At 35.1% G+C, this 27,397-nt stretch overlaps 4 protein-coding genes and 1 long non-coding RNA gene across 6 annotated transcripts; 1 reads left to right on the forward strand and 4 right to left on the reverse strand.

The window, feature by feature from the left end:
• Nucleotides 1–524: 524 nt before the first annotated feature.
• On the reverse strand, nucleotides 525–4,798 carry LOC147540549 (alpha/beta-Hydrolases superfamily protein). Of its 2 annotated transcripts, XM_086640819.1 has the most exons (12): nucleotides 4,433–4,798; nucleotides 3,359–3,435; nucleotides 3,194–3,274; nucleotides 2,722–2,850; nucleotides 2,544–2,630; nucleotides 2,391–2,444; nucleotides 2,186–2,276; nucleotides 1,954–2,094; nucleotides 1,744–1,796; nucleotides 1,526–1,619; nucleotides 1,072–1,169; nucleotides 525–789 (listed from the first exon to the last, which is right to left on the reverse strand). In XM_086640819.1, exons 1-12 carry the CDS (start codon nucleotides 4,770–4,772, stop codon nucleotides 697–699), a joined length of 1,338 nt encoding a protein of 445 aa, XP_086496945.1. In that variant the 5' UTR covers nucleotides 4,773–4,798; the 3' UTR covers nucleotides 525–696. The 2 variants fall into 2 exon arrangements, with proteins under 2 accessions (XP_086496945.1, XP_086496944.1); XM_086640818.1 differs by having other exon boundaries at nucleotides 3,194–3,435; nucleotides 4,433–4,714.
• Nucleotides 4,799–5,779: 981 nt separating this feature from the next.
• Nucleotides 5,780–12,027, reverse strand: LOC147540550 (protein tesmin/TSO1-like CXC 5). The gene is made up of 8 exons (XM_086640817.1): nucleotides 11,166–12,027; nucleotides 9,197–9,304; nucleotides 8,930–9,107; nucleotides 8,109–8,456; nucleotides 7,649–7,752; nucleotides 7,452–7,546; nucleotides 6,680–7,105; nucleotides 5,780–6,203 (listed from the first exon to the last, which is right to left on the reverse strand). Exons 1-8 carry the CDS (start codon nucleotides 11,531–11,533, stop codon nucleotides 5,989–5,991), a joined length of 1,842 nt encoding a protein of 613 aa, XP_086496943.1. The 5' UTR covers nucleotides 11,534–12,027; the 3' UTR covers nucleotides 5,780–5,988.
• Nucleotides 12,028–13,162: 1,135 nt separating this feature from the next.
• On the reverse strand, nucleotides 13,163–16,840 carry LOC147540551 (protein NRT1/ PTR FAMILY 1.2-like). Its single transcript, XM_086644737.1, has 4 exons — nucleotides 16,417–16,840; nucleotides 15,917–16,134; nucleotides 14,675–15,234; nucleotides 13,163–14,205 (listed from the first exon to the last, which is right to left on the reverse strand). The coding sequence occupies exons 1-4, from the start codon at nucleotides 16,496–16,498 to the stop codon at nucleotides 13,278–13,280; spliced, it is 1,788 nt and encodes a 595-aa protein (XP_086500863.1). The 5' UTR covers nucleotides 16,499–16,840; the 3' UTR covers nucleotides 13,163–13,277.
• A 5,447-nt stretch (nucleotides 16,841–22,287) lies between these two features.
• LOC147540552 (uncharacterized) lies at nucleotides 22,288–25,583 on the forward strand. The gene is made up of 3 exons (XR_015226394.1): nucleotides 22,288–22,478; nucleotides 23,613–23,737; nucleotides 24,894–25,583. It is a non-coding gene; the product is annotated as an uncharacterized LOC147540552 (long non-coding RNA).
• Nucleotides 23,435–26,945, reverse strand: LOC147540553 (uncharacterized). The gene is made up of 3 exons (XM_086644738.1): nucleotides 26,312–26,945; nucleotides 25,006–25,421; nucleotides 23,435–24,567 (listed from the first exon to the last, which is right to left on the reverse strand). Exons 1-3 carry the CDS (start codon nucleotides 26,763–26,765, stop codon nucleotides 23,623–23,625), a joined length of 1,815 nt encoding a protein of 604 aa, XP_086500864.1. The 5' UTR covers nucleotides 26,766–26,945; the 3' UTR covers nucleotides 23,435–23,622.
• Between the last annotated feature and the right edge of the window lie 452 nt (nucleotides 26,946–27,397).

The following is a 27,397-nucleotide window of genomic DNA, read 5'->3' on the forward strand; positions in this document are numbered from 1 at the left end:
TGATAGATACCTCTTCTTTTTTTGACAAAGGACTCCAAAAGTCATTACATTGATTTGTAAAAACACAAGAAGTCCTGTTTTTCTTTCAAAAAGGTCTGCTTTTTTTTTCCATATTATTTCCTAAAATTTACCTTGAGTGAGGGGCCTTCAACACTTTAAGAAGGCGAACGTTTCTCTTATAAACTTTTAAAACCCCTCCAAAAGAGTATTAAAGCCTAATTTTTTTCGTAGCTAACACTACCCATTGTCGGACCCTCCTGAATTGTTATAATATAGGTTCATCTTTCTAGTGATTAGTGTGTCGAAGAACGTTATGCTTTCAAATGTTCAACTTCTAATGTTAAATCTTTCATTAACAGGCGAAACATGGCCATTGGCATACTGAAATATACTTCTTGGCTCTTTTGGTCAAAGAACTTTTCTTGCTTTTTATGTCATATTGCATGGCATTGTTTCAGTCTAATTTTCCGTCAAACATTCAATTCGGTAACGTTGGTATAAAAAAATGTAGTCGAAGAAAAAAATAAGGCTAACAACAGATACAAAGATTAAGTTCTTTTCGTTCTTATTTGTGGGATACATTTTTTTTCGATTTAAATGCATAAACAGATCGTGGCATACAAATTTCTTCAAATATACTCAGAAACATAAAGCTCTTCAAACCTCGAAACATTTGGACAGTTTTGTGGTTCTTTTTTACTCGACGTGGAAGAACTTGTCAAACCAATCACTTGCTTCTTTGACCATCTGTGATGTCATTTGATGCCCTATTCCTTCTTCTGCTATCACCTGCTCCATATTCATAACGAATCCATAATTTCAATACCGTAATCGACCGATACCAAAGAATCCACCCAAAAGACCTCGGTAGTTACTAAGCTTAAGCGTACACCTAGAGCCCAGTCTCCAGACACTCACATGAGCGATGTGGGACATCGCGGGTGGGGGTTTTAATCGTTCGAATTTGTATATACTAGGGTGCTATTCTAAATCTGAGTTCTTATGAAATGGACATGGATTCATAAAGATATGTAGCACTGGAAATAAACAAATCTTATAGAAGGTAAGAACCTGGAAATTTTCGGAACACTGAGCCGCTTCATAAGCTTTCTTTGTTACTGCAAATGGAAGTTGCAAGCCCTCAATAGGGCAACGAGGATCTTCCGCACCTGCACACCCAAAGATCCAGGAATCAGTTGGAATCAGTCGTATGAACTTGGGAAGCTAATCTCGACAGGCTAAGAGATAGGGAGGGTCTATAGCCGCACCCAAAAAATAGCCATAGGCCTGCCCTCTCTATTAGCGACTCCCAGACAGGGGCAGTCTAAGGGCACTTCGACTGGCCTAATCCGAGCTGGGTTTGAAAAGCCCGAACTAAGGCCAGTCCGAGGCCCACGGGCAGTGCTAAGAGAGAGGTGGGCCTACGAAAAAATTTTGGGGCACCTATAGACCCTCACGTAAGAGTTTTACTAGTTGCCGCTTAAGATAGAGAAAATGAAAATGTTGGATGCTCGAAGAATTATACCATTTAGGATAAGCAGAGGCCTTGGTGCAATAGGTGAAACTGTGTAAGGTGAGTCGAACGTGGAAGCTAGACCTGGAGCAATTCTATCCCAAACCTGCTCAGACAAAATACCATTGATTTACTTCAATCAAATTCTCATATGGGTTTTCTGGACGAGAAAAATACAAATATCATGTTTCGATATTCAAGTAAACGCTCTTAAAAGCAGAGTTACTGACCTTTTCCACCACTTCTTTATCAATTTCATTTTTTCCTAAATCGACTCGTGCTTCTGCAATGAGAAAATCGAGTTAAGAAAGTGAGAATTCTTATATCTGACTATATAGTAAATATTGTAATCTGAGAACCAGAATTAGCATCAAACTTGAGATGATATATAATCAACACTCAAGGTTTCTCTTTTTCGAATTTGAACCTTTAGTACTCACGTTCAAAAACCGGCTTTATGCTGTTCACTCTTGCCTGCCATTTATCGTTTTCTATGGCCCACCGGAATCCCTGAACACCAATTATAGGTACAACCACTGCATATCGTGTATCCATAAAAGCTGCAAACCATGCATGCATTCCTACATTGAAGAAATACCCGATGAGTTCTGCACATTCGTATCAGAACGACAATTTAAACCCATCAATTTATATCTCTTTTATTTATCGAACCTCCAAGCGATTCACCAGTAATGCCTATCCTAGAATGATCAATATCATCTCTTTTTGAAAGATAATCTGCTAGTTTTATCAAATCCCAGACCTGCCATAAATACTTCTCAATTAGCCAGTTTCCGCATAAAGTTATTTGCTATTGAGTAAATTAATTCAAATCATTGGTTGAAATAATGAAAAACTAGTTCAACATGGAACATACCGTATCGTATATGAAGGGCATCGTATCACCAGTTTTCCATGCTTGTACAAGAGCCTGCATGATGATTTCTATTATAAACAAGGGGAAAGAAACTGTCCTAGACAACTAGTTTCTTTAACAAACAAAAACAGAACATAGGTAGTGACTAAATACATCTCGGTATGTAGTCAGATTGCTAGCTCGTTCACCATGGTAGCGAGAATCAACGGCAATAGCTATATATCCTCGTGAAGCATATGCCTGAGAAAAACAAAAATAAAATATAAGATAACTGTTCTTTCAAAAGTAGTTGACACTAGAAGCAATTCCAGCAGCAATAGAGTTATCTTACTTCAAGTAATGGCCGTAACCATTCCTTGCATTTGTTTGTGCTGTGTAAAAATACAACAGCTGGTCTTTGTTGGAGCTTGCTTTGTTTCATGCTCAATATTAGCACTGGTAAACGTCCTTGTTCCCCTGCCTATTGAATCATTGGATCAAAAGAATAAATCAATACTAAATAACTCCTAAGCAAAACAAATATAAGCTGAGATAACTCGGGAAAAAACTTGTAAACCGGCTCAATTTTGATATGAGGAAATAAAGAGTAAATAAACTGATCAACTTCTATGGGACAGTATATTATTTCATATGCATGGACTTTTTGACTCCAATTGTTTCACAAAAGGTTCTGACAATCGCAACTTTCAGAATTCTAACTAAACAACACGAGTTACACGAGAAAACAACTGCAGTTTCTGATATAGTGATATGAGAAAGACGGTGGTTGGTGAATGAGATTGTGAAAAAAGAGCTAAACTTACCTCAGTAGTTAGGTAAAGGTTTTCTTCTTTCAATTGTTCCTTAAAGTTCTCGTGATTTTCCCTCGGGCAAGAATTCATTGCCTGGTAAAATATCAGGCGAAAAATCAGAAGACCAAAAAGTGGTTTACAAACACAAATAAACAAAAGATAGAGAAGTATTATGACCTCACTGAAAATAGGAGGTGGTGTTTCCTGGAACATACATTCTGCCACGGGTTCCGCAAGCTCCACAGAGAGGGGAACTGGCAATACAAAATTACATTTAGTGAATCAGTAACAAACAAGCAAAAACTGAAATCAAATGCAACTATTTTGCATTCAAATGAGGAAAATAGTGGAGAGAACATAAACAAACAGTTCTTTTAACTAGCAACGTATATTTAATATGTCTGTTACTCCAATGCATAAGACCGAAAAACCTAGCAGCGAAAAGAGTACCATAGACCAGAACTGTTTCAAGAAACTCTTGATTTTGTAGAAATAATATTCCTAGAGTTAGGTTTTGATTCAAATCAAGTAAGCATGGTTGGTTTTAGTCACATCTAATCAACATATGGGTGATCAAAGGAGTTTTTATTGACAAAGTAATGAACTAAGAAGTATTTCTATCTTTTAGTATTCAAAAATCATGATTTTTAAACAATCATTATCCATCCATTCACAATATTCACACTAAAACCTGGAATGTGAGTTGCTTCCTACATGCTACTATATCATTAAGAAAGGATCCAACTTAACCTAATTCAAATTCATTCTGTAATCCATCAACTAAATTAATATCTAAAGAGTATAACTCCATCATCTATTTAACTTCAGATTATTCAACCACAAACAAAGAATCAAATCAAACAGGTTAAAAGCACAGTCAAAATTTTCAACATCGATTCAGATTTCAGTCTAATTACTAGCTCAGTCTGCTTTTCTAGAGAGAGAGAGAGAGAGAGAGAGAGAGAGAGGAGGAAATCATCAGACTAAAATTTTTTCAACATCGATTCAGATTTAGTAGAATTAATTGCTCAGTCTGTGATTCTAGAGAGAGAAAGAACCTAAAATCAGATGAAAAACAACATTCACATTCACGTCAATTCAAAAATAGAAATAAATTCAACAAAAACAAGTTCAAATCAATTGATCTACTAATAAAAAAACTCAAAACATTTCCAAATCTGAACTAACAAAATCATAAATTTATCTTAATTGACTTTCCAGGTTTGTAAAAACGAAAGTTAATATTCAAACCTTCAGATCTTCGACTCTGAAGAACGTGAAGAAACTCTGATCGGAGATTTTTAAACGACTCGCCGCCGGATTCTTCCATTAAAACTGAATCAAAAAGTTCAGTTTTTCCGGTATCGTGATGGTAATGGGTGAGTTTTTTCAGGCGAGAGTGGTATTTATATGAAAGGTGATTGCACGTGACATATTTTTGGCACGTGAGTTGGTGATGGTGGGGAATTCTTATCCTATTATTTGTAGGAGGAGAAGATGAAGTAATAGTAGAGAGAGAAAAACTCATTAATATCATCATCATAATAATAATGATAGATGAGAATAAAATTCTCATCTTTAAAAGAGGCATGATTATTGCTAGATATTTTCATTTTCTTCATTCAATTTGCTTCTCTTATTATATAGTTGAAGGAATATATATTTTAGAATGAAAATATTTATGACTTTCGAGTCGCTATATAGGAATTAATAAAACTAATATACTGACCAAAATAAATAAATCGACTTTCACCGATCGAAGTCATTTATTTTAAGAGAAAAAAAATACTTTGACGTATTCTTTTTTTTTTTGTTGAACTCGTATTTTATTGTATAGTTGAAGGAATATATATTTTAGAATGAAAACTTTTATGACTTTGGGTTAATAGATGGGAACTAATAATAAAGTAAAATATCAAATAGCTAGATATTCAAAGTTGATAACGGATGGAAAGGTGATGAGACTGGTTTCGATGTGCTTGTAAAGAGTGAGAAACAATCAGATCAATCATGACAGGCTCCATCACTTTTCGGGCAGTGATTGGTCTCGCAGTCGGACCATTTAACACGGTTGATTAATAATACTGATATACCGACCAAAATAAACAAATCGAATTTCACCAAATTGTGAAAAGAGGTATTCTGTTTTGGGATGATTTTCGTTTTAACTTTCAATAGGTGTATTACCAATGTTGAAGGTATATCTCTTGAGGCGTCCCGCTCTTAGCCTAACCCCTCTTGGCATTCCATGGACCTCGAACTGAGGAGTCTAAGGCTCACAGATTGGGGCAGTCCAAGGATACTCTGACAAGCCTGAGTCCGTGCTGGCCAACTCGAACTCAATAGAATTGATACGGCTTTCTTTCTTCTATGTTATATTTCATGAAAGAAAACCCAACTACTTTTTTCTCGACTACAAAGACTGATATATAAGAAATGGGGAATTATTAAGCTTCCCATATTAAATGATTGAAAATAAAAGGTGGACCTTAGTACAACTGCATTTAATGAGAAAAGAAATCAAATCTGTTAAAGTGAACAAGACTTCATGAGAAAAGATAAAAATCAAAGAAGTGAAAAATGGCAGATTTCAAGACAGATAAAAATAAATATGATAGATATATTAGTAAGGGGAAAAAAATGGAATTGGTCTGACTGTGATTGATGAATCTTCAATCGAAAATCAGTTCTGTCAATGGAGGTACTTTACAACTGCATCAACAGATAGGCAGATCAAATGCCGACTAATACATCGATGAGATGCAATTATATAATTTCGATTAACCCTTTTTAACTTACTATCTTTTTTACATATCTTCTTCTATCTTTGGTTTGATGTTTCCATTTTCGTTTGGAAATCCTAACTTCAAAGATGGATTGCTATTAGAAGCAACATTAATGGCAGAAACTGTCTGAGTTACCTCACTGGTAGCTGAAGGAGGTGGTATTACGATGCCGTTGCTTGTAGGTGTAAACTGATTCCCAGCTTCTGCTCTTGCGCCTAACGACGAATATTTCCTTTCTGCAATACCCATGAACCAAATTAGTTCTTTAACATCAACAAATGCTTAAACTTAGCACACTGCACATTAGCAGACTTTCAACACTTGTTTCGGTTTTGAAAAATCGAAATGAAAATCAGCAATTGGTACAAAACTGATAAGTGGGTAGGTAGTGTATTTGCAGTATATGGAAGTGAATTTTGAATCTAAGAAATTCACTGGTTTTTCGCTAAAAGTGTAGAATATACGAGTGGCAATAGGTGGGTACCCTTAATCCACGAAATGATTTCCGGTTTCCTTTTTCATTTTCAAGCACTAGGTTGTGGATTCTGGAACAACAAGTACAGTAGTAGTTTCATTTCTGGGTACTTCGATACCCAAGTAAATTCGAAAGGAAGCAACATGACACAGAACCAACTTATAGACATCGACTTCCCCCTACTAGCATAACTAGTATCAATAAAATTACCATGCGATTTAGTTAAAGAACCCTCACCTTTAATTGTGCCACAATTAACCAATTTTCGAAGAGAATCCCGAAATGCTGTTAAAACATGTCTTTCTTGCTCAGCATAGACCTCTGACATTCCCTGACTATATGGCAACTGAGGAGTTGAACTGTTATCATGTCCCAAACTTCTATTCGAAGATGCAGTTTCCATGAACATTGTATCCTGTTCATTGCACATCAACGCTAGCGTTCCTGGAGACATGGGTCTTCCTTTCTGCATGTCAGAACCATCTGATCCAGTCTCATTGGTGCTCGTTTTGTCCGCTTGGTTCCCACTTGAATGATCCTCCGAGGAAGTTTTCTGAATATCGGGTTCGTTTCGTTTAGCCTCTCTGTGTTGAGTTGATGTAGCAACAGTAGTTTCTGTTTCGTCTTTTTTCTCCACTTGCTTTTCCATAGTAACTTCCTTATCTGGAAATAGTAAAAGCAGTTAGGCCACTCGAGGGGCAAGCCAGACATACCCAATAAATGGGCCATTTTCTGACCGAAACAGCCCGTTGTGAAACACAGAAACTCTATCCATGAACAGTTTTTAGCTATCTGAAGACCCTTTCCTAAAGATAACACCCCTAATCTCTGTCCTCAAAGCAAGACTGTGGCGAGCTTTATTCTTGGAAATAACTATTGCCCAGTACTATACTCGCATTCTAGCCTCTTCCAAGAACATACAAATGTATAATAAAGCAAAGAAGGAAATGAAAACAAATGAAATCAGTAAATCCTGCATGCTGTTTCATTTCTGTAATGATAAATATACCTTGAAGTTCCCTGGCGGCTTCTGCTGCTGCAACGACTAAAACTGAGCAGAACTCTTTAATGTCTTGCGGTTGGATAACATCTGCTAATAGAGACCTGCGTCATGATTAGTTGGTTAGTAATCCTTGCAGAAAAATAACGAAAAGGACAAGTAGGATGGAAGAATTACTCTTCCATTAATCATGCAAACAGATGTACCGGTATGTGAATTTTGATGACCCTGACATTGCAGTATTAACTGCACGAGCAACAGGAATGGGGGAAGACGTAGACGACGGTGCAGAAGAAATTAGATGATTAGCCTGTTGTGCATAAGAAAACGTCAACTCAACCACTAGACAATAGTACCATAGATTATAGAGTCAGTAACAAATGCAAGAAATAAATATGGGTGAACAGTAGATTATTAATTGAAACAAACTCGAGTGAAGAGTTTATCTTAAGAGAATATATTTTCCTTGTTCTGTAAATGATCTAGGTAAAAAAGCTTTTACGTTTGGGATTTATCTAAAGAGAAATTTCCTACACGAAATATTTGGTGAAGAAAGCAATTAATGCAAAATTTCAAAAGAAAAACACAAGGTGAAGATAGAGATTGCAGATAAAAAAAACTGACACGACAAGTATTTTGTTAAGGATATAAGCTACCCGAAATTACCTGAGTCTGACCTAGCCTGTGAATTGATGGATCCCTTGTTGATGTAGCGTCCTGGTTTTTTCTTCTCTTGGGTGCTGGAGGAGACCCATAGCCGCAAGATCCAATAGCCCCAGTTATGGCAGCATTGGCAGCTACCTGCTGGATGTAAAGAGCACTACTGTGGTCCTCATGGAACAGAGCTCTTCTTTCTTCACTACCTTCAAAGTTCTTGCAGTCTATGCATTTGCAATTTTCAGAACAGAGAATGTTGGCTTGGAAGCATTCACAATACTTCTTGAGACACCCTGATTTCTTGCAGTGACATCCCTTGTTGTGCTTTGCTACCATTGGGGTGTCACCAGCTTCCTCCTATATTTGATTTTATCCAGTCCATATGAATGCTAACATGACGTATAAAAAAATTCTATATCATAAAACAACTGAAATTAATTGAAGCCTTTATCAGAAACTCTGATTTTGTTAGGAGAAGTCTAGAAGATTTGCAAACTTTATTTTTCAATTTAACGCCTTCTTTCTCATACAGATATGGCAGCTTGGCAAGGACAGAGGGTCATGGGCATTTGGAAGAGGCACTTATCATGTTAATCGATGTTATGTACATGCTCTTCTAAAACTTATTTTCGGTCGTGTTACATTACATAAAGCAGCGAGCAGAATAGCTAACATCTTTCTTGATGCAGTTCTAAAGACGGATAATCATCATTTAGGACTTGGAGTAATAACTAAGTTATATCGCTAAAACGAGTAGCTTATAAAGTAAATTCCTTGCTACCTAGTTACCTAGTAACTGAAACAAACTCAGGACGAGTTCAGCCACATACCCTACTATCCCGAGTTCCATGAGGACTACTAGCAATTTTCGGCCGAAATGCATTTGGATTGCGCTCCAAAGTTGCTTCGACAGCATCTTGCCTAGAGGACTCATTCTCCACATTGTTTGAACAATTTGAACAGTTACATCCATCACAGTAAACTCCTGAAGCAAAACACTCACAGTACCTAGAAATGCATTTCAAATAGGGTGGAGATCAGTATGATGACCTTGCGAAATCTCTTAGACATTGCTTACTAAGCAAAAATGTACTTACAACTTCAAGCATCTTGAGTGTTTGCAATTGCATTGCTTTTGCTTCTTTGGTGTACCATCTTTTACTTCAGTAATGGCCCGTGGTCGTGATCTTGGGGACTCTGGCTTTCTGAAAAGATACACGGAATTGTTAGACTTTTTATCCTGAAAAACTGTAAATTTGTCTGGAGTTACATCCATACAGGTTATGCAAGTAATGCAGCATAATATTCCTATGGCTGGGTATCTGTAAGCATGATGATGAACCTCAAATTTTCCAAAGAAATGTATATACTTGAAAGTGTTACAAATTTTATGTGTCAATGAGAACAAACAGAGAAGAGGAATAAAAAATGTACAAACAAACAAGATTAAGACTCAATGTGTATCAAACGCACCACTGAATCTGGGCCGCCAGTTGTAGGTACTATTGTTAGAGCATGATAAGACTATAAAGCGTTTCAAAAATATTTAAACCCAACTAAATATATTCATGGAATTGCCACTGTTTTCAATAATATAGAAACAGACAGACTCTATATAGTAACATTCTATCGAAATCTAACCTTACGCATTATCTAATGGTATAAGTATAAACTATATAAAAAGAAAAACTTCATGATGGTTTTTCTAACTTAGAATTTCTTCCTATTCTATCCTACAAAAACATCGAAAATGCCCTAAACATAATAGAGGTTTCTTACTTTGTCCGACATTAGGACAATCATGTGAGTTAACTATTGGACCATCTAATACAATTGTACCCACCAACAGCCACAAAAAGAACATTGAGATTTGAGATTAGGTGTAGCTCCACATATAGTATGTGCAGGCTGCCTTTGTTATCACAATGAGACCTTCAACTGGAAATAGCCACGCAGACCTCCAAAACTAATAATAATCAATGTCCTGCAACTAGGGAGAGTTGGGTGGGGTGGACAAAGAAATCAAAAAGTGTCACAAAACAGGTTATGTTGTGCTTAAATGCAATATGTAGAACATATCTTTCCACCAGGACTTTACCCTCTCAGAAGTATTTTCGCCACAATATCAGATAGCTCATTAATGGAGCTATCAAGTATCAAATATATTTTTTTTGACAAATAGAAAATATGCATTTCAGTCCTTTTTTTCATTTTTATCACTATAACCATGTTCTTCTTAAGCCCACAGAAAATAATATGTGAAGCAAATTAACATTTTTGTATTTCTTTTGTTTCCCATTTGGCGAGATTCCTAATAAAGCGACTGAAGTGGGAATGCCTTATTCCCTCCTTTATGTGGCTATGCACCGATGAAACACTAAAAATTGAGTAACAATCATTCTTGGGATTAATTGTATGAAAAGGTTACTATTAAGAAGAACCAGCAAAATCTCCACTAGTGAAATGCACACAATTTCATATCCTAGATATTCATTACTTAAAAGATAACACCCGAGTACACAATCAAATTTCCATACAACACTGAAATATCCAATCTAAGCAAATCAAGGTAACCGTCCATATTTATTGTCCTCGCTTTTGACACACTAAGACCCAAGTCCATTGGTACACGGTCTTGTTTCTGACAAAGGCTCCACGAGCCCGCCAAAAAGATCTCGACACTTACTAAGCTTGAGCGTACACATGTAGCCCACACCCCAGGCTACACCCGTAGCCCACGCCCCACGCTTTGGACTCTCACCCAAACGATGTGGGACTATCACAAGACGAAAATTCAAAACTAAAATTCAGGATTCTGTAACACTAAGTTCATGCTAACCTGCACATAAGAGAGGAAGATTGAAAAATGCATCTCTTTCATCAATCATTAAAAGGGGAAAATAAAACAAGATCTAGACGAAAAAAGGAGATAAGCTACAATGAATTACACTAATGAAAACTGGAAACCCTTAATCAGGAAAAGAAACCCAACATTTAAACTCCCAAATTCAAACCTTTAGAACAAAACGAGTCAATAAAAACCATAAAAATTTGCAGAAAACTCACATTGGCAGTAAGGAAGGTCGAGGAAGAGGAAGCATTGACTGCGCCGCCGCGTAAGGGAGTGGTTGTGGTTGCTGTGCCCGAGGATGTGGTTGTGGTTGTGGTTGTGGTTGTGACTGTGACTGTGACTGTGACTGTGGCTGTGTCTGTAGCGGCGGCGGCAGGGGCGGTGGTTTTTGTTGTTCATGTGGTTTCTCCGGTGAGATAAAAGAAGTAGAAGAACTAGAAAACGCCGTAAAATCCAGCTGCCTGGCTAGCTTCTTCATCGGAATATCACTACTCGACGTTACAATTTCTGCTGGTACATTAGTATCAGACGACGATTTCACTTTTTCTGGCGGGAAATCGACACTTTCATTCTTCTCTTCCATCTGTCACTCAATTTCGAAACACAAAAACCTTTTAAAACCCAAAAAGAATTCAAAATCCTTTGATTTCACTTCAATTCAATTAAAACCCTCAAAAAATTTCTCCAAATTCAAACCAAAAAAATCACCTTTTTTCAGATCGATCGAATAACATTCAAAGATCTGAGAGAAAGATGAGTAAACTAGTGATAGATAGAGAGAGAGGGAGAGATTATATTTCTAGAGAGAGAAAGAGAGAAAGAGAGAAAGAAAGAAAGAGAAGCTTTTCTCTCTCCCTCTTCTATCGAAGCTTTTGAAATTGAATTTTTTGTAATATTAACGGTTCAGATGAGTTTAAATGTCGAATAAATTGATCTAACGGATGAAATTCATAGGGTAATATATACTTGATTTTAAACCGTACGATTGGAAATCTTATTCTGGTATTCGAGGAAATTGATGGGTGAGTGGAAGTGGTGAGGGAATTTTGTATTTTCTTGACTTGTGTGTGTTTTGACAGAAGAAAATAAAATAATAAAATAAAATAAAATAAAATTGGCGCTAAAATAAATGTAAGAGTAAATATTTATATCAAAATAGTATAAAAAGAAAAGAAAAGAGGGAGTTTGGGTGTCACTTTTTAAAGAAAAATATGAAATAATTATGTAATTTATCTATAGTATTTTTTAGTTTTACTCCAAGAAAGAGTCAGAGCAAGTCTAATGTGGTGGGGTTGGGCAACTAAATTCAAATTTGAGAATTGCTAGTCTTTGGAGTTCCAGCAAGAAACCCAGTCCCTAGGTTCTCCATGAGGTCTGGGGCCCCAACTTTTGGAGTTCCAACTGGGGAGTCGAGGACTTGGGCTCTCCGTGAGGCTGGAACCCGATTGAAGGGCTCCCAACCCCTATTATGACCGTCGGTATGTTCTCAACGTTCATAATTAGGTGAATTTTCTTTTTATATGTTTAAGTCTGATTTATATATTTTAAATATTTTTCTTAATCTTTTCTCTAACTTCTTTTATCTTTCTCTCTCTATAATAATATCAATGTTTTATTTTATATTTGAAATTAATAATTTATTATTGAAAATTGAAATCAAAGTTCCACACACTCCGCCACACACACAGACATAATTTGGATTTGGGAGTCTTTGTTGAGAACCCGCCATTGAAAATTGAATAAATTCAGGAGCTCCCAACATTGGGGAGCTTAGTCTAAGCACCTACATTGGACTTGCTCTTGTTATAACAATTTTATGTTAAAACAAGAGAAGGTAAAACTACAGTCGGTTAAAAGCATACTAGATATTACTATAATATTGATTTGAAATATAATAGTACTCAAGTAATGGTAAAAAAAAAAAAATAGGAACAACAAGTGCAAAATTTTGTCCAATATTGTGTGAAATTCTATCATAATGTGTGGAAAATATTAAGTAAATGCAGCAAACAAACAACAATTTTTCCTACTAGAAAAATTGAATTATTTTCTCAAACACTGGTATTTTAAGTGAAAAGACATATGTTACGGCTCTGTGAATTATAAGCTTAAAACTTCCAAAGTTTATACAACAAATTATAAGCTATCACAAAATTTTCCCCAATTGACTTCTAATTTATCTCATCAAAAAAAAATTGACTTCTAATTCTAAGAGAAAAAAGAAAACAATTTTATAGAAATAATGTGTATGTATAACAACCAATAAAAAAGATAAATAGAATTTGTAAATAGTTACCTACCAATCCATATAACTATATACAAATCAATCAACTTGAAGCTATCATTTCCAATTCCTTAGACTTAGACATCACTTTTTCTTCTTCTTTCTTCATTTCTTCTCTCTCTCCATCAACTTTTCTTCTCTCTCCTTCACAAGGCCCATAAGCCCAACTACACACAAGAAAATATAGAAAATTCACAACACTCAAAACTGTAATAACCCAATAGTAATAGTCATAGTGACCTCTATTTAGGTTATTTGAAACCCAACTCTCTTTTCCTCCCTTCTTAGTTATATCATCAACAATATTCACTATAACACCTACAAATAGGTTTCCAAAAGCTAACCCTAAACCCACAAGTGATGTTCCAATACTTGACATACTATTAGGAAACTCAGAGTAAAAGAACTCAGTTTGCGCTATTGCATTAAAAGCTTCAGCCAAACCACTTAAACTATACTGCGGAACAAGCCAAAACGCCGACATATTTAGAACGCCGTATGGGTTGTCTAAAAACCCTAGTTGAATAGCTCTTCTTCGACGAACTCCTTCAACAATTGCTGATACGGATGTTGACATTATCGAAAGTACTAATCCGATACCCATTCGTTCTTTTAGACTTAAACCATAAGGTCTTCCTGTAAGTTTTATGAGTAACGGGAGGATTAAACGATCGTATATAGCAACCCAAATTGTTAAAGTTAGTACCATGAACACAGTGAATGAACCGGCCGGAACTTGAAATTTCGAAGTAAGATGTCTATCCATGGTGTTTGCTTGGAGTAAAGGGAATGTTGATTGGCTCATGGTTACTCCCAATATGATACTAGTTGACCAAATTGGAATCACTTTTAGTAGTGATTTTAGTTCTTCTACTTGATCGACTGTGCATAGTCTCCATGGATTCGAAGCTGTTCCATCAGGTTTTAAGTCTTTATCAGGATCTATAATGATGCATGCTTTGTTCAGAAACCTGGAGATAGTAATGAAATATACATCATAACTACTTGTTCAAAGGACTTTCCATGCATATAATGTGGTGGATTGTATTAGAGCCCGTCGGGCATTCCTTTCCTTGAAACACGGTTCTCAGGGAAAGGGTTGCCCGAGACTTATCTAATGCGCAGGCGATGTGGGATAATGTTGATATCTCCCCTCAACGTCAGGTTAGCAGTCACTCACTACTCCCTTTCCACATAGGGCTAAGGTTATGAAGTCCCGACTCATTCAGAGTCGCTAGCAACTCTAATACCATGATCCAGCCGGTTGGACCTTACTCTCCGCAACTCTAATACCATGTTCGAGCCTGTTGGACCTTACTCTCCTTCAATACCGGCTTGCAAGAAAAGAGTTGTTCATTATTGATCAACTTTACAAACTCTAATTCTTAGGCGATATGGGATAATGCGAATGGATTGCGCATAATATATATGTATACATACCTTAGTTTTTGTGTTGGGGCAAGACGAGCAAGATTGGAGTCTATGTTGTGATGAAAAGATCCATCTGCATCTTTGGGTGGCAATGAGAAATGCTTGTTTCTAAACGAAGCGACGATAACATGAGCAAATCCACTGAATAAACTCTTATTAGAACTCACTTTTATATAATACGGTGAAGCTAAGAGGAACAATGCAGCAGATAAGAACATAAGAATCACAGGAACTCCGAAACCCAATTTCCATCCAAAATGATCTTGAATATAAACTATAAGAGTAAGAGCGATAACCACCGAAGAAGCCGTCGAAGCATAATACCAGTTAAAGAAACTTTGTAAAAGTCTATCATTACTTTTATGATCATTTCGCCTTTGTATTTGATCTGCACCAAAAGCTAATGAACAAGGTCTAATTCCACCAGCTCCAATAGACATGAGAACAAAAGATGAGAATAAGAGTGTGAGTTGAGATGGTGTCCCTGATTTGCAATTTCCAGATAATATGTCACAAAGAGGAGGCTTTGATCGTGGAAACATTGTTGTTAACCATAGAAGAATCATTCCCTACCAAAATAGCCAGAAATTCGCAATATACTTCAGTTTGGGTGAAACTTAATCGAAACAAGAACAATCACACATAGGAAAAATGAAATCTCATGCTATAAAAAAATAAAACAATTTTACGACCTCTGCCCTCACTGGTAAGTAAGTTTGAGTCTGATTATTCGTATAAACTTTACATGGCATCAGATTTAGGCCCACACGTAATAGGCCAACAATTTTATTGAGGTGAACGGAGAACCGATTGAATTCCTCTACGATTCAATCTAACTACCCTTGTTCTAAAATTTATTCTAATATCGAACAAAGAGAGTATATTGGAATTGAACGGATAACTATGGCATTACAAATGCGATGCTTAAACCTCTATGCTAAGCGCGCTCACATAACAGAAACTTCGCATAGGAATTTGGGCATCTTGGTGAGCCACAAACATATACTCTGGTCACACAATGAACACATCTCAACTCAATTGGTTTTCAACCATTCTCAATAGATATATTAAAAAAAAACACAACTATTAAAACTCCAAAACGCGAATCGATGTGAATATTTCAATGGGTGTTTTTTAAATTCGAACCAATTCGACCAGATCCACTTTTCTTGGTCAAATTAGACCCATTTCTAGATTTTAATTGTAAGATTAAAAAAAAAAAACAATATAATGGTGATTGAAATTACTTACAAGAAGACTAGAAAAAGAACCCAAAGCAATGGTTCGAAACCGTCCCAAATAAGAATCACTAAAGAAAGCTCCAACAATAGGCATAAAATTTGTAACAGCAGACCATAGTGATAAAATACTTGTCCCTGTTGCTACATTCATATGATAATCTTTCATCAAATATAATATCATGTTTGGTAATAGTCCATAACTTGCTACTTTTTCGAAAGCTTCATTCACTGAAAACAAAAAATACAGAGTCAATTAGTTAGCTCATTGTTATTTCAGCCTACTCCAGACTTACACGAGATCAACTGTCACTACTTCCGAGTAAACTTCAACTTTTTCACTCTAGATAGACCTACCGTATTCCTGTTTAGGTGTAGGTCTAATTTTGTAGCCTCTTCTATGATGATTAAGGACATATGTGAAAAAATGTAGCTCAATAAAAATGAAAAGAAAAACAGGGAAATTATGCTCAGAGTAGAGTAAGTAAATCATGTGTATAAAAATGTATGTACCTATGATAAAGGGCATAGTTATAAGACCACCCTTAGGCTTAGAAGAGGTTGATTGTTGAAGATCTGAAGAAGAAACCTCCATGGTTCCTCTTCTTTCTTTGTCAACTCAAGCTCTTCACTAGTGTAGGTCTATAGATCTTGAGAAAGAAAGGGTAGAGAGAGAAAGGGTAGGGAGAGAAAGGGTAGAGAGAGAGAGAGAGTGAGGTATTGGTAAGAGGAAAGGTTGAATGATTGAGAGATGAAAGAAAGAAGAAAGGTAATAAGAAGAGGAAATGAATAATTTGAAGCTCTGTATTTGAGGGATCTGTTTTGGAGTCACATGGGATTTGCCTTGTATTTTGTGGCTTCCTTGGTTTTTAGATTATTTGTCTTCCTTCAGATTGCCCTTGTATTTTACAAAGCAGGTCCTACCCATGCACCTTCTATTTTTTTTTATGGGTCCACATGTATGTAGACCAAAATAATGTGCAAAAAAAAAAAAAAAGGTTTACGAAAACTCTCAAAATATTGATATTTAGTCTTTTTACATATGGACATAAAAACTCTCACTTTCTAAACACAGTACTGTCAATGTCCGACGCTCAAATTTCTCGCGTTTTGAAAAGATAGATTTGAGCGTGATTTGGGGAATTTATTAGCAAAAAATAAATTGAAACAAATCATAATTTCTCTCTCCTCTCAACAGATTTGGAAATCAAATTTTCTCTCTCCTATTATCCGAATCAATCAGAATCCAAAATCCTAACCAAAACAAAACGCCATCACCACAGATATTTCTAAATTAATTTTCTCTCAGTCTTCTTTACAGATTTGGAAACCAAATCAATTTTCTCTATCTTGCTATGTAAAAAAAATTTCGATTCAAATTAATTTTCTCTTACTTAACTTTCAGATTTGGAAAGAGTATATTTTCTAGGATCAATTTAGCGTGATTTGGGGGTTAATATACAAAACATATATATCACTTTCTCTCACTCAACTTTCAGATTTGAAAATAGTATATTTTTCTGGGAACATTAAAGCAACATTTGTTTTTGTTTTTACTCATACATAAATACACATCGAATACAAATTATGAAACAAATACGTAAATTATGTGTTATTTAAGACGAGGAAACCATCATTTGTCATGTATACAACGTAATTTATCAAATGTAAGTGGGTCTTGTTCAATAAATTACACATAATTTCTTTTACATCACACATCGTTTACATTCTATTACAAAAAAACGTACAAAATCTTCCCTGGTTCAAAAATGGTGCTCATCCATGTACTCTCCATTTGTAATCTTCAGCAGGATAAACAACAGTTACACTATATTGTCGAAGAGCATATCCAAATGCTTCTGCACCACCAGGAAACAACTGACCAACTTCAGTAAATATTTTATTCTAGCCATCAGGTTTTAGTTTCGTTGACTTACTTTGATTTGATGATTCTGTTTAAGATTTCATCTGTTATATCAAATCTACACACATAAATAAACATACATTAAAAAAAATAATATATTGTATTATAAACTACATGTACAGTTCCGTAAATTATTTATAATGTTTGTCAAATTTTGACAATATTTGAAGGTTTTGAGTAGTTTGGTAAGCTTAACAAGACTACTCTTTTGTGTAAAAAGTACGCGTAATGGTAAATAAATAATACATAATTTATGTGCACTTTTAGTAACTGTTCTGGGAAAAAAATGACGAGAAATGTTGGATAAATTTTTCATACTATATGAACTTTTGGTAAAATGTTTTTGATATTATTGATAAAGTACGTATAATTTGTATGATAAATACACATATATACCATTCAGTAATAATAACAACTTACTGGAAATTTTGCGTAATGTACTGTAATGTATGGGAATATATCTTACGTTACCTATATTGTATATTCTGTTATGAGAAACCGTACGGATAATCACCGGGTTCCAAAGTTATACGGATGGATAAATCTGATCTGAAGAAATATCATAAACTACTGAAGATTAAACATAAATCTAAAGAAATATGATATTATCATTGAATGCAAACATAAAATATCAAATTTGAAGGAATCGTTGAATAAGGAATAAACATCAAGATCTAAAATAGTTATGAAAATTTTAGAGAGAGAAAATAAACATCATACATTACAAGTTAACGAATTAGTAAACAGATCTTATAGAATTGGATCATAAATCTGATATGATCCATAATAGAGCAACATAATCTGATAATTTAACATGAGAAACAATATTAGATCCCAACAATGATGATTATAATCAATTTCACAGTGTCAAACCTGATAAAGGATGAATGTTTGCACAACAATCTAATGAAGAGGAAACAAGATTTCTGAGTTTAATGGAGATTTATTAAGTGAATCGGTTTTAGTGAGAGAAAATAAATTGTTTCCGTTACTGAAGATAATGAAGCTAACATTACTTTGAATAGAAACGATTGGAGAGAGAATGTGTGAGATAAAAATGAAAAAAGATATTCAAAGATTTTGTTGGTAAATCAGATATAATATATGAGGAAGGTTATATTAGGTATTATGAATTAATATATATTTTAAAGATTTGTGTTTCCTCTCTAGATGTATACCATTGGACTAGATATCCATTTACAATATTATTTTGGTTTTCAAACCCTTAATGAGATTAGAGTGGACTAAATGTCATATTACGTCCCGCTTTTGGGACTATAAGCTCAAAAATTCTTTTTTTTATTCCCTTTTACTACGTGGGCTTTGTGGGAGTACATATTGGAGCACATTCAATGACTTCCATTTCAAAATGGTTTTATTCATAAGAGATTACCTTTTTTTTTTTTTTTTGTTAAGGATAAGAGATTACCTAACATGCCCCATTAGGGTGATTGTATTTAGATGCAATTTCAACTTTTGAAAGGGCATAAGAATTAGTAGATTTGACTTCTTACTTGTTTTTTTTTTTGGAGGACTTATTACTTGCTAAAAGTAAAAAAAAAAATTTATTAACATTTAATGATTTTCTTACCTACCATGTATTATTGGAGAATATATAAAGATGTAATTTAAAGTGACAAGAGTTTTTTTTGATGAAGGAAAGTGACAAGAGTTGATCAGTTACTTATTAAAAAATAAAATAAAATTACTACTTAATGATATATGTTAGGGAAATTTCTTATAAAATACTTTGAATTTCAATTATTAAGAAATTTATTGCTTTTCTGTATGAAATATTAACATCTAATCAAAACATACTCTACATAAACTTCAAGACCGTACCTCCAGCTCGCCATCTAAAATAGTGCATGACATCGGCAATGTGATCCGTAGATAGAACTGACCTCAACACAAAAGTTTGAGATAAGCGGATTGTACAAAATTAGTCCCATCACCTTAACGATATTGTACAGGGAGTAGACAACAATTGCTTATTATTATATTTTGTAATCACTCCCGAATATATGAGATCTTGGTGTCTAGTTGAATATTTGATGCATCGATAAGTATTTTCTATTTTTCCTCGTTGACCTTAACTCAATTTTTTGGGGGTTGATGTTTGAATTAGTGAGGCATTAGTCAGGTAACCCGTTTTGTTTTTTGGTCTGAGAGTTAAGACCATGTGATTAACACTTAAACTATAAATTAATATTAAATTAAGCTAACGTTAATCTGGCTAAATTGACATTTTATGCAACAAAGATTTAACATTGACAACACGATAACCATCATAATTAATTATCTTGACTGCGACAAACAAGCTAGTAATCACATGTTCATATCCTACTTACTTGTAAGACAAGCGACAAAACTACTATATAAAAATATATTATTTATGTAATACAACAAATAAGTGTAAGGAATAACAGCTATTGCATCCGAAAGTGAAAATTGAAAATCTTCAGTCCTCAGGTTAAAAGAGAAAACAAAATGTGCCCTTGTTTTGACTCGGAAAATTTCTTGCTATTTTCTTATATAATATGTTTAAAGAGAAATTTTTAGATAACTTTTTGCAAATATTTTTTTTTTTAGATATCTAAATTTATTTTTAGATAAGATTTTTTAAAGCTTATCAATTTTTTTTTCTCCAACTTAAGTTGGTACATTTTCTAACTAGGATATAAATCATTAGGAGGAATACAAATATTTAAAAAAAGGAAGGAAAAAAAAACAAGTTGTCGGGCTCAACCCAAGCTTTTCCGGTAGGGCCTAGCCCGTCGGGCCTAAAATTGAAGTCCAGCCCGGGTCGGGGACAGAACACGGATTAACCTGGCCCGTTTTCCGTACGGAACGGGCCGGTCCCGGGCCCAAACCGGGCGGGCCCAGCCTTTTGAGCACCTCTAGTTATCTTTTCATCATCTTATATCCTTCATTATTTTTGTACCCAATGAAGACTTGGATGAAATCACACAAAACTAAAGTGTGAGCTGAAGACCCACTAAACCGACCATTTCCAAGAAGAGAATCACAAGAGATTACACACCAACAAGAGCCAAAAGGAAAAGAACTTAAGGGAGGACTATCCACTTCCCCTCTAGTAGCTATCAAACTTAAATAGGGTCACATAACATTGGATGATTCATGATTGGACCCTACAAAAAAAAAAAAAAAGTGTACATGTACCCTTCTTTATTAACCTTAACAAACTAAGACTTTTAATAGATAACATAGGCTTTCTTTTACTTACACATTTACACTGTTAAGAATAGTTGTTGTAACACACATAAAGACTTTACTATATACCATAACTTACATTATTATTGTTTGTTTGTCCATGATGTAAGTATCACTTGTGGACCTTAAATTTCTATAATTTTAAGAGGCTTCCGAGTGACTTCATAAACATTTTTTACCGTTTAGAAGATCGAGTTGCATCAGTCAAAGAGCTCGAGGGCTCGTCCATTTTGAGAAATTTGAAATACCACCACAACCCTGAAAGGATAGTAGTGTATCCTTCAGTCATACATCCTAACTGTTGGTATTGTTACATGAGTGTAAAATCTCTTAAGAAAAAATAATTTTTTCTCGCCTCAACTAAATTCTTTTCCATCTAACTTGGTTAAACCCGAAAAAAGGACTACTGATAGTCATCACTCACTTATCGTCCTCTCTGTAAATATCAAGAAAAAAAAGGTATTCTACTTCAAACTAAGACTACGTCTTAATCTAGATAAGACAGAGAGAGATCGTAATCTCGATCCGGACCAGAGAAACAACATAAACATTGTTTTATGACTCTAACATGACACTATAGATTGTCTTATGGAGTTTTATGTGATAATTTGAGGTTTTAATTTGTGTGCTCTTTAAAACTGAGATTATCCATCTACGATAAATTACCACGTGTCCACCACCCTCTGGTTTAGTGGTCGGACGCCCATCTTAAGTCCAGGACTTCGTGGGATCCAATCTAGTGATCGAAATTTATCTCGTGTAGATAAGACAATAATTAAATAAGGTAGAGATAGAAATGAATGGATTTTGAGCCTCCTATAATGGCGTTAGGGTAGTTATTGAGAAGTTTTTAAGGCCTAAAATATCTTAATTGGTGATTATAGTGCTCATTCAGTTGACAATGTGTCGTGATGAATGATGTATCACTACCATATACATGTAATAATTCTTGGAGTTCAATGTCCAAAACGAAAAAATAAATAAATAAATTTCCATACAAATTCGTGTAAATGTCTTGTTAAGTTTCTATAAGTAGATTTGTTGAACGACGACAAAACCACTTAACATATATTTAACAAATAAATTGAAGTTACAATTTGATGTCGCGTCAAGGTATTCTTTTTAATTACATAATTTCGTGAGTAGACATTGTACTATCAAATGACTTTGTTGGGATGATTCATAAATATGTAGAGCAATAAAAGACCATCCTCTATGAGATGAATGTCAAATGTGTGACCTCCAAATTTTCTTAGCAAGAGCAATGGTGTCGATAAACATTGCTCCGTGCCATTATCTATACAAAATAAAGGACTCCTAAACTCGTTACAGAAAATACCAGCTGCCGCCGACCGCCCGGAAACCGAGTTTCCACTGCCGTCCGGCGAAATTTCCAATGGGACCTTACCCTGAGTATGTAAGCTCTCTCTCTCTCTCTCTCTCTCTCTCTCTCTCTCTTTCTAGACCTTATTTTTGGTCTATTAGGGTTTGAATTCGAATATGGGTAGCTCAGCTCAACCTTCAATTTCTTCTCTAAATCATATTAGCTCTGCTATTTTTTTTTTCCTTGGTATTTGTTTACTTTTATCAGTATAATTTAGTTGTATTTGGATTATTCTTGAATGAATATTGTGTATATGTAAACTTTCATTGTTGTTTGACGAAGTAGCTTCTAATAGTAATTATTGGTGTTAAATTCCAAACCCTAATCTCCATATTATTACTAGAATATATTCCAGGCAAGGAATGAAATTTCCACAACTTTCAGTGAAAATTTGCGAAATATTTTGGAAATTTAGATTAGGTTCACGAAATTTGGATCGAAATCGAAATTTTGTTCCTAGTGTCGATACTAGATAAATGTCCAACATGAAATACGGAGATTGAGTACTAAGATTGATCGAATGTTACCATTGTAACGGCCACCCGTTCCCAAAATGTGTGCACAAGAGGCGTCCTGGTTTATTCACTGACTAGACTAATATTCGAGAAAGTCGTTTCTGTAAATCGAACTGGTCATACCTGTAAAACCCGTGATTCAAACTAAATGTACATGTTATATCTAAACGCAACCTAAAATTCAACTTTAAATTTATGTCGATGAGTGTGAGTTTCAAACTTTGGATATAGTGGATTATAGTCATTCATCTTGATGCCTATTGAATTTACCTTTTCACAATACTACTAGAGTCTTGTGTTATAATATTCTTATTATGTAACGTGTGCATATTCATGTTATAATATGAACTTCGTTTTTTTATATACTTCGATGTATCTAATGCCTAGAGAGACTTCGTTTGTTAGAAGCAAAACACCGAACACCTCAAAATTCATAATTCGAGTATAGAACAAGAATACTCGAATTTTATACATGGAAGATCTAAATAAATTTTATACATGGAAGCACTAAGTACAACAAGAATACTTGTACTAGCTAGGAACAGAAAAACCAACCTATCTACCAATTGAAAGGAAATCCATCTACCTATCTATTAATCAGTCTACCTATTCTGAAAATCTTTATTTGCATCCGTCTCTTATGGTCTTGCAGTTTAATAGATTCAGAAGGGATGATAGCCCATGCTTTCCGAGCTTTCGACATCAGAGTTGCTAGAATGAGGACTACGATGCTTCCTAATATTCTGCATTTCTTCATCGACCCTGCTAACACTACTGGTAGGACTTCCTTTTCTCTTTTCTTTTTGTTTCCTCAGTTCTCTTTTGTTAAGCCAGTGGTTTATTAACATAATACCTAGACCCAAAGAAACAGACAGTACAGATCCTCCTCCTATAGATACCACAGTGATCAACAACCATGTTGACCCGTGACCCGGCCGTGTTGTGATCCATGCTGCTGCAATATAAGCAACTGCCATGAAGGAAACAGAAATCCACATGATCTTATGAGTAATAACCAACAATTTCATCATTGATTTTCGTCGAAATGGGATAACACTAACTAGAACAATGACAATCCCAAGTGATGAGAACAAAGCGATATTGTTACAGACCATAAAGATCTTATAAGGGGTAGTCTTCCCCAAAATTGACTTGCCAGCCATTAAACCATCTTGATAAACACCACCAGGGGGATTGATTCCGGCAGCAAATGTCACAGTGGCTATAAGAACAGCTACAATAATTATTGTATTACGAGCATTTCGAAGACCTTCACTGTGGAGATCTAGTTGCTTCTCTCTCCGGTGACTGTGGCGTTTTGGCCTGTGGATATTGGATGGAGACCCAACTGTTTTCTTCGACCACCAAGATGGTGCTTTTAACATATTTTCAGCTGATCTTGCTGAACTATTCATAACTCGTGAAATTTCTGGCGATCTTGGTGGTAATTGATCTGCATTTTTCGCTCCTACATCTTGTAAGGCTGGAATAAGCAAAAGTGCCCCAGAGTTGCTTACATCACCCTCGACCACATCAAGGGCCGTGAATCCCCTCCGGTTAAGAATATTCACATCAATACCTGTTCTCTTTATGAGGTACGTAACCATCTGTTGTTCACAAGAAACAACCAAAATAGAAGGAAATCAGAAACAAGTTTCACAAGATAGGCCAACAGCCCTTGGCTGGAGTGGTCACGAACTTGATTTCTGCCCTCTAGGTCTCGGGTTCAAGGTGTTACGGGTTTCCTACACTCCCTTAAGAGTATGCTTACTGATACAAAAAATAAGTTTCACAAGATAGTCCCTCATGGAAAAATTCTCTCTAAAACCTCAACATAAAACTCTGTAAATAGTAACTCATTTTCATTATGTCATTGCAAATTTATCATGGTATCAGAGCTTTAACTCAATTGTTGCATATTGATTCTTAGCAGGCAGTAGTAGCTCATGGAATTGAGAAAATTGATGTCTGATATACGACATAAAGATGGGACCGGAAATCAATCACAGGTAAAGAGAGAGAAAGAGAGAGAAAGTAATTCTTACAGCAGTAAGCTTCCCAGCACTTGCAAGATGCAAGATAGTGTTGCCATTGTTATCAGATAAGTTAACCAACCTAGTGATATTTAATCTTTCAACCAAGTATTTTATAGCTTCGTACTGGTTATTCTTAACACCCAAATGTAAAATGGTTTCCCCGTTGTTCGTTAACATTTCTGCAGATTCAAGACTCGTCGATAGAATCTCGTCGAGAATATTAACTCGACCTTTAATGGCTGCCCAATGGAGAGGAGTTCTTCCTTCATTATCTTGTAAGGTAGACAAATCTGAATCTAACTTTAGAAGCTCTCTTGTTATTCCAACATGTCCTTTGTTTACTGCTAAATGTAATGGAGAACAACCTTGAGGGTTTCTTTTCCATGCAAATTCTGGCTCCGCTTGTAATATTTCTTTAACGATTTCTGTAAACACCGTTATAGTAACGGAAAAAGAACCACCGTTCATACTAAATTTTTTTGGTAAAAAGTAGATAAAAACATTTAGAAATCACTAATCAATTATTGTAAGGAAATAAAAGTTGTAAAAAATTCATGATTGGTATCTTTATTATAGTTGTTTTCCCATTTATTCTATCGAAAATTTATTGAAATTGAGTATAAATAAAGTAGCTAGATGAGCTTTAGGACAGTAGTTTAGTTGGATTTTCGATCAGTTTCTGTAAAGGTTTAATTTTGGTAGTTATTGAGCTTATTAGATTGTTGGTGTATCAATGGTTTGTAATGACTATAGTAAAAACAAGGAATAGTTCCAGTTTGGCCCCTAAGTTTATGACAACTAGCTCCTTTGGCCCCTTAGTTTGTTTTGTACACTGTTTAGTCCTCTTTTTAACAATTTTGTCCATAAACTATCAAGTGCTCTATTTTTAGTTTTGAAAATTGAACTTTTTCAGTTGTATTTTTTGCCCATTCATTCTCTCTTCATCCATAGTCAAGGACAACTGGGTTAAGAGAAAGCTAGACAAAGAGAAACCCCTTAGTTTGGCGATAAAGAGTTTACAGGGTCTCTTAGCTGATAGACATATTCGACAAGGTAAGAGAGAGGGAGAGAGTGTGCCTATCGTCCGTAGAAGAGAGAGAACTTTCCTCCGCATTCTCCTGTTTGTACCTTTTCTCTCCTCCCTCTTCTACATAATAAGAGGAATAGACTACACGGTTCATGGATGTAAAGAACAATTAAAAAAGCTAGCAAGGGATAATTTATGGACTGACCCTAAATTAGGGAGCCAAACAAAACTTTTTTGCTTACCAATATTAGAATATATATATATATATATATATAATGTTTATTTTACCTAAATGACCTCCGGATGCTGCTTCATGTAACGAAGTCGAAACAGAGTCTTCATCCAACCTCAAAAGCCATGGATAACTCGACAAAAAATGCTTCACAACATCAAGTCTTCCATGCTTACTAGAAACTAATAAAACGGTTTCGTTTTTACCATTTAATTTACAAGCAACCAAAGGGTCTGACTCTAACAAAATTTTCACAATACTGAGGTGCCCATATCTACAAGCTTCAAACAGTGGTGTTTCCTTACTTTCATTTTCACCTAAAACCATTTCCCACCTCAACTTCACGATTTCCTTAACAAAATCAGTGTGCCCAAATCTTGAAGCAATATGTAAGATAGTGTTCATGGATTTATGAGTAGTTTGTTCAATAATTCTGTCGTTTTCTCGAAAAAGTTCGAGAAACGTATTGATATCGCCGCTGAGAGCTACTTCATGGAGTTTCCGGTCCATTTTTCCGGTCACGAAGGGCCGGAGGGAATCGGAGAGAGTAGTGAGTAGAAGATGAAGATGAGAGAGTGAGAGATGGTGAGAGTTAGCTCTATAATTGAAGGTAGTTGTGAACTTAGAATAAGTCTTTAAAGGGAAACTTTTGAGTGAAGAAAAGCAGCCACCAGGAAATTTCACTACAATATCTTTGTATTTATTTTATATTTTATTTTTGTTTGTTTTTGGACATTAAAGTCAATAAAATCTCCCTATTATGTACATACAAACATTTTATAGTTCTTGTTAATGAACTAGATACTTATGCTAGTTTTTTTTGTTATGTGTGTTGAAAGTATTTAAGTTACTAAATAGTTCAGAATAAATAAAATTGTAAAGTTTATCGAAGATTTCTTCAACAAATAAAAAAGAGAAAAAGGAAAAAAATGTAATTCTTAACTATGAATAATGGTAGGGAACAAGAAAAACGAGACAGATTGTGGACATACATCCTATGTAACTTGCCGTGATTCGTTGTTTAATAGATCAGAATCATCAAAAATACGAATCACAACAAGTCACATAAGATGTATGTCCAGTGTCTGTCTAGTTTTTCTTGGTCCCCATCATTACTCTTTAACTATTCTAGATACATAAAC

The sequence above is a fragment of the Eschscholzia californica genome, unplaced genomic scaffold (genome assembly GCF_041429995.1).
Source record: "Eschscholzia californica isolate CP2 unplaced genomic scaffold, dmEscCali1.0.p SCAF_5, whole genome shotgun sequence".
NCBI classification, from domain to species: domain Eukaryota; kingdom Viridiplantae; phylum Streptophyta; class Magnoliopsida; order Ranunculales; family Papaveraceae; genus Eschscholzia; species Eschscholzia californica.

What these genes read in the sequence shown, in the direction of transcription:
- LOC147540549 (XM_086640818.1), bottom strand. Translation starts at nt 4,709, where the DNA reads ATGAGTTTTTCTCTCTCTACTATTACTTCATCTTCTCCTCCTACAAAT. An exon ending in TACTGGTGAATCGCTTGGAG is followed by an intron (nt 2,095 to 2,185) that starts GTTCGATAAATA and finishes TCTTCAATGTAG; the next exon opens with GAATGCATGCATGGTTTGCA. An exon ending in GCCTCTGCTTATCCTAAATG is followed by an intron (nt 1,170 to 1,525) that starts GTATAATTCTTC and finishes TTGGGTGTGCAG; the next exon opens with GTGCGGAAGATCCTCGTTGC.
- LOC147540550 (XM_086640817.1), bottom strand. Translation starts at nt 11,533, where the DNA reads ATGGAAGAGAAGAATGAAAGTGTCGATTTCCCGCCAGAAAAAGTGAAA. An exon ending in ATGGAACTCGGGATAGTAGG is followed by an intron (nt 8,457 to 8,929) that starts GTATGTGGCTGA and finishes AATCAAATATAG; the next exon opens with GAGGAAGCTGGTGACACCCC. An exon ending in TAATTGTGGCACAATTAAAG is followed by an intron (nt 6,204 to 6,679) that starts GTGAGGGTTCTT and finishes TGGGTATTGCAG; the next exon opens with AAAGGAAATATTCGTCGTTA.
- LOC147540551 (XM_086644737.1), bottom strand. Translation starts at nt 16,498, where the DNA reads ATGGAGGTTTCTTCTTCAGATCTTCAACAATCAACCTCTTCTAAGCCT. An exon ending in AACTATGCCCTTTATCATAG is followed by an intron (nt 16,135 to 16,416) that starts GTACATACATTT and finishes TTTTGTTTTCAG; the next exon opens with TGAATGAAGCTTTCGAAAAA. An exon ending in GCCCCAACACAAAAACTAAG is followed by an intron (nt 14,206 to 14,674) that starts GTATGTATACAT and finishes TACTATCTCCAG; the next exon opens with GTTTCTGAACAAAGCATGCA.
- LOC147540553 (XM_086644738.1), bottom strand. Translation starts at nt 26,765, where the DNA reads ATGGACCGGAAACTCCATGAAGTAGCTCTCAGCGGCGATATCAATACG. An exon ending in AGCATCCGGAGGTCATTTAG is followed by an intron (nt 25,422 to 26,311) that starts GTAAAATAAACA and finishes CGGTGTTTACAG; the next exon opens with AAATCGTTAAAGAAATATTA. An exon ending in GTGCTGGGAAGCTTACTGCT is followed by an intron (nt 24,568 to 25,005) that starts GTAAGAATTACT and finishes TGTGAACAACAG; the next exon opens with ATGGTTACGTACCTCATAAA.